The sequence below is a fragment of the Lactuca sativa genome, chromosome 6 (assembly GCF_002870075.4).
Source record: "Lactuca sativa cultivar Salinas chromosome 6, Lsat_Salinas_v11, whole genome shotgun sequence".
Lineage (NCBI taxonomy): Eukaryota > Viridiplantae > Streptophyta > Magnoliopsida > Asterales > Asteraceae > Lactuca > Lactuca sativa.
Genome location: NC_056628.2, coordinates 108,564,608 through 108,569,284, shown reverse-complemented (window position 1 = coordinate 108,569,284; position 4,677 = coordinate 108,564,608). Strand labels below are relative to the sequence as shown.

Below are 4,677 nucleotides of genomic sequence, written 5' to 3'. Positions count from 1 at the left end.
CTATCTATAACATCTAAAAAGCTGCTAAAGCCCTACTCGCCTCAATTACATTGAGCCTAGCTTTACGGGTCAAAACCAACCCCATTAGGGGCTATGGAAAGAGACGCTTCCTTGCTTCAGGGACTCTCGAGAACGAATTGGGACTGAGACTTCCCTACCACTACCCTTTCTCAAGCTGTAAATGGGGAACTTGTTTTGGAACTGCCTTTGATCTTAGGCTCGCAGCGACTAGGTGTGTACCCTTGAAACTATATCGGGGACGAAACTCTTCTTTTAACGCCCAAAGATAGGCCTCTGCAGCCCTTTCTAATGAAGATGGTGCATAGGCCTATCGAAAAGCTGTTGTCGTCATTTCTGCTCTTTGCATCTTCCCCGACCCCTCGTCACTGCTTTCTGATCATGTCTCTTAGAGAGAGAATCTTGTGAAGCTGAGATGTACAATCTGAGGGAGTCAGGTCTTTTTCAATTGAATCACTAGTCTACTTATTCTCACACGAACGATTACTTTAGGGGAAGACAACGGTTTCTGTTTTCTTCATATTCAGGATGACCTTTCTACCCCACTGCTAATGTGGATTACTCTTATGTAGGATAGGTAAGGCACCCAGTACTATTAGCTAGTTTCTACCCATCTCTCTAGGTTGGCATCGAGGGAGTGATCCCTAGATCATGAGACTTGGTTAGTCTCGTGGATAAGGTCCGGGACCTTTATTCTACTGTAAGTCCCATAAAGGTACAGAAAGCATCAAAACAGAGGAATAGCTATCTTTGATAAAGAAGAAGAGCAGCAAAGCAGCTAAGCAGGAATGAACCTTGTCTAATAGTATACCTTCTTCGATCTCCCGAGGAAAGACTCCTAGGTAGTAGTAGGCAAGTAGTTAATCATATCCCATTCTCTAACTATAACTCCGAGTGAGCTTTTCAAGGCTATGACGAGGTGCGAAGCGAAGCAAGGGTCCCAATTCTCCTGCAGTTTCGGAAGTTGGCTTCCTTTACCGAGGTTAGTTAGTTTTCTAGGATTTGCATCCGGGTTAGCTCCTTTTCCTTGAGTCCAATGAGGATAAAGATTGAGTAGTCTTAGCCTCTATCTCCCCAACAGCTTCAACCTATCTTACTATGTTGTTAGGTTGTTGTTGTTCTTTGAAGGTAAGAATAGATTAGGACAGGTGGAATGGATTCCAGCAGTAGGATGTTAGGCATTTAGGTGTGCTATCTTAGAGAGGGCCTTTCTAACATCCCGAGTTAGCCCTAGTTTCCTGCTGCTAAACTCTTCCCCGCTTCCTTTCCTTTTTCTAACACAGACTAAGACGGTGTTGACGAAGTTGCTGCTAGGATCCTAGCAAAAGGTTTCCCAGGAAGTAGTAGCCCCTGAGGAAGCCGAAGGCATACCAGATAAGGATAAGTAGAGTTGGTATTGAGTTCATGGAAGACTCATAAGAAAAGGTATTCAGTCTGATAGTGCTTTAACTCATCCCGTCATTTATTAGGATTGAGAAGGCAATCAGACTTAAAGAGAAGACTTAAAGAAGCTAACAGCAGATGTGAGTTGTAGCTAACAGGTAATCCAATATTCAGAATGTGAAATTAAGTCACTCTGGAGGCATGATTATATGATTGAATGATTCAAGCCTGCTAATCCGAGCTAAGAACAGGAAATTTCAGTGACTTAAAGGAGTGAAGAGAGCATTAGAGAGTAGTGATTCATGGTTGATGCATGGGAGAAGATACAAGGGAAGCTAGCCGTCAGAGATTCTTGCTAATCAACAAGTGACGCATTCCTTTCCCCTTTTTTCCCTATCTTAAATTGTTGTCAACCTCCCTTAGTCTCATCCTTTACACCCGGTCCAACCTTGCCCGCTCCTCTTGGCATCTAGGGTTATGTTATGGCTACTGCCTACTATCTCTCTAATAGCGAGGGTGCTTTCATCCGTGATGGAGTCATATGACATTCAAAGCCTTCTCTTTGAGATAGGTAACAGACTCAGCTGCTAGCCTTTCGAAATCTCTTTGTCGAGATCACGAATCAGCAGCTATAGAAGGAGTTGTTCCAGAACCCACGGGCAGAATACCTTTTGTTGTAAGAAGGGCTACTGGTATGACATCAATCACTCTTAGAGTCTTAGCTGGGAACATTCTATTCCGAAAGTCAGGTCAATGCCACAGCTTCTTCTCAAGCATCAACATCAAAGTGCTCCAATGCCCTTACTTGAATCTAATGGAGGTCGATGTACAAGGAATTGATAGAGTCAGACCTGAGAATGTAGTGACTAAGAAGGAAGGTAAAGGAAAGTCAGTCAAAAGCTCGAGTAAGAACGAGAGGAAGAAGAAGCAGTCGAGCTCAATTTATTCTTTAGAGGGAAGTAAGAACGAGAGGAAGAAGAAGCAGTCGAGCTCAATTTATTCTTATTTTTCATTCTCTTTTTTTCTTTGGCCCTTATTTCTTCTTATCTCTCTTTTCCGACTAACGCAAACATGCTACCATTAACCATGCTACCACAGAGAAAGTAAAGCTGGCTCTTCCAGCTCTCGTATCCGAGGAAAGCTAACTTCATTCCTACGCATCTTCTTTTCTTGGTGTGATCGTATCAGCGTACGAATCCGGAGTGATGGCATAGAAGGAGTTGCAATTGAATCAAAGAAGAAGTTGTTGTGCTAGAATCCACTGTTACAGAATAGGCAGCTATAGAATCAGCTCGGTCCTTTCTTCCGTTATGCCTTTAATAGCTATCCGATGATCCTGTAACTACCGCAGCCGAAGGGCTTTCCCTCTTTCGCCTATATCGAATTCTGCTACTGCTTCTTCGACTCAAAGAACTGACATCTATCCTTTATCTTTCTCCTATGATTCCCAATATCCGTGGGATTTCCTCTAAAGCCTTTCTCTTTAGTGACTCAAACAAAGAAACTTAGCGGATGGATGAAAGAAGTAACTGAAAGCAAGGATAATATCTTCTTTATCCCATCTAGGTATAGGGATAGATTGAATATTCCAGCGGTTGGTTGAAAAGATATACAATAATAAGAAGAGACTGATTGATATAGCATCTCACTAACTTAATCTCATGACTTTAGAATATCACTTTGTGAAAGTGCTCTCGATATGCCACCAAGAAGCCATTAGTGCAAGCTGGTATTTAGCTCGCTCCTTAGATAAGCTATAGCTCCCTCTTTCTCGGTCAACCAAAAACAATGTAAAATGTATTAAATACCTATTCTTTGTTCTAATCAGCAAGCGGTATACGACAGCTTCGATAGCATCCTCTCCTCTTTCTGCTCCAAATCCCTAGTTTAGAATGCAACGAATGAAGCGAAGAAAGGTGAAAGAGCTACAGAAGCAGGCAATAGAAGGAAGAGCTACAGAAGCAAGACTAAGAACTAGCTCGACTTAAGGATTAGCTAGCTAGGAGTCTTTCTGTATATTCGAGACTTTATCCCTCGGTTCTAAGTGCAAGGCTTCCTTAGCTGCGGTAACCCTGCTATGCAGGAATTCTTACAGTTATCTCAAATCTAAGCTTGGAACGACGAAACGGGAACAAGCTTCCTTCGTTTTCGCTTACCTGCTTAACCGTTAGTTGTTAAGGATTAGCAGCACCGTCTACTAGCTAGAGCTGTGAAACCTGAGAGAGCCGGGTGGGAACTCGAGAATAAGGCAGTAAGAAAGAGCTAGGATTAGTAGTTTGAGTTGGTTAGGCGGGATGGGATCGAAGAGACTGTACCGAGAACCGGCTAACTGCCATGAAAGCAGAGAGAGCTACTGAGCAACGGAGGACAGAGCGAGAAAGATCTTGAACTCTTAAGCTTCATCCCTGTATGCATATTCCTATACCAAAAGCAAGATAAGCGATGAATATTTACTGGATATAAGATAAGGAAAGTAGCTTGGACCGAGAGCAATAGTCGAAAAGAAAGAATCACTCACCTCACGAGGCTGGGTGGAATATAAGAGAAATTTCGAATCAAATACGAACGTATTCTTAAAAGAAAATTCCCAGGCATTGGTTGCAAACAGGACAATCGAAGCTGAAAGGACAGACATAGATTGACCTACTACTAAGAACCGGACAGTCGAGAGACCGGAGATATATTGGTTTGATCACAGACCAGACAGACAAGCATTTGTCAAAGCCCAGAAAGCCACCAACCATCAAAGCGTTAACCGTAAAGCCTGATGGGGAAGAATCCCTCTTCCGCATAAACACAAAAAGGAAAGTCAACAGTCCCAGAGCCTATTCTTTCAAAGAGCGCATTCCCCGCACCCTATTATCTAGCGACTCTTTCTGTGCGTGGTTCTCTTTTATACTCTTGATCTGGGAAGCAGGCACTCTTCTGTAAACCTTCGAGAGGGTTCGTAGCCTTGCTAACGGTTTTCAACCTCACTCAGGGCGAATCTAAAAAAGTTTTTTTTAAGTGTTCATAAATCGTCTGTGAACAAATTCAAGAGAAGACAGATCCATAGGCAGCAAAAGAAGACTTTCGCTAAACAAGAGAGAGCTTCACAAGAGAAATAAGTTGATTCCTTATTTTCTTCTATTATAGGTAGCGCGCACAGGAAAGAGAGAAGAACGACAACAAGATATCAACAGCCCCAAGGAAGTCAAGCTCAGAAGGCAAGAATTTTTCTATACTCCTCACTGGGATAGAAGGAATTTACCTGACATAAGCGAAAGAAGGAGTTGA

The 4,677-nt window shown here is 42.7% G+C and overlaps 1 protein-coding gene across 1 annotated transcript in view; it reads left to right on the top strand.

Moving 5' to 3' along the window:
• LOC122196393 (ATP synthase subunit alpha, mitochondrial) overlaps window positions 1–4,677 on the top strand; it is an 8,130-nt gene extending 3,453 nt beyond the window's left edge. The window contains 1 exon segment of the mRNA XM_052764996.1: window positions 4,537–4,677. Coding sequence (XP_052620956.1) covers window positions 4,537–4,677 — 141 coding nt within the window.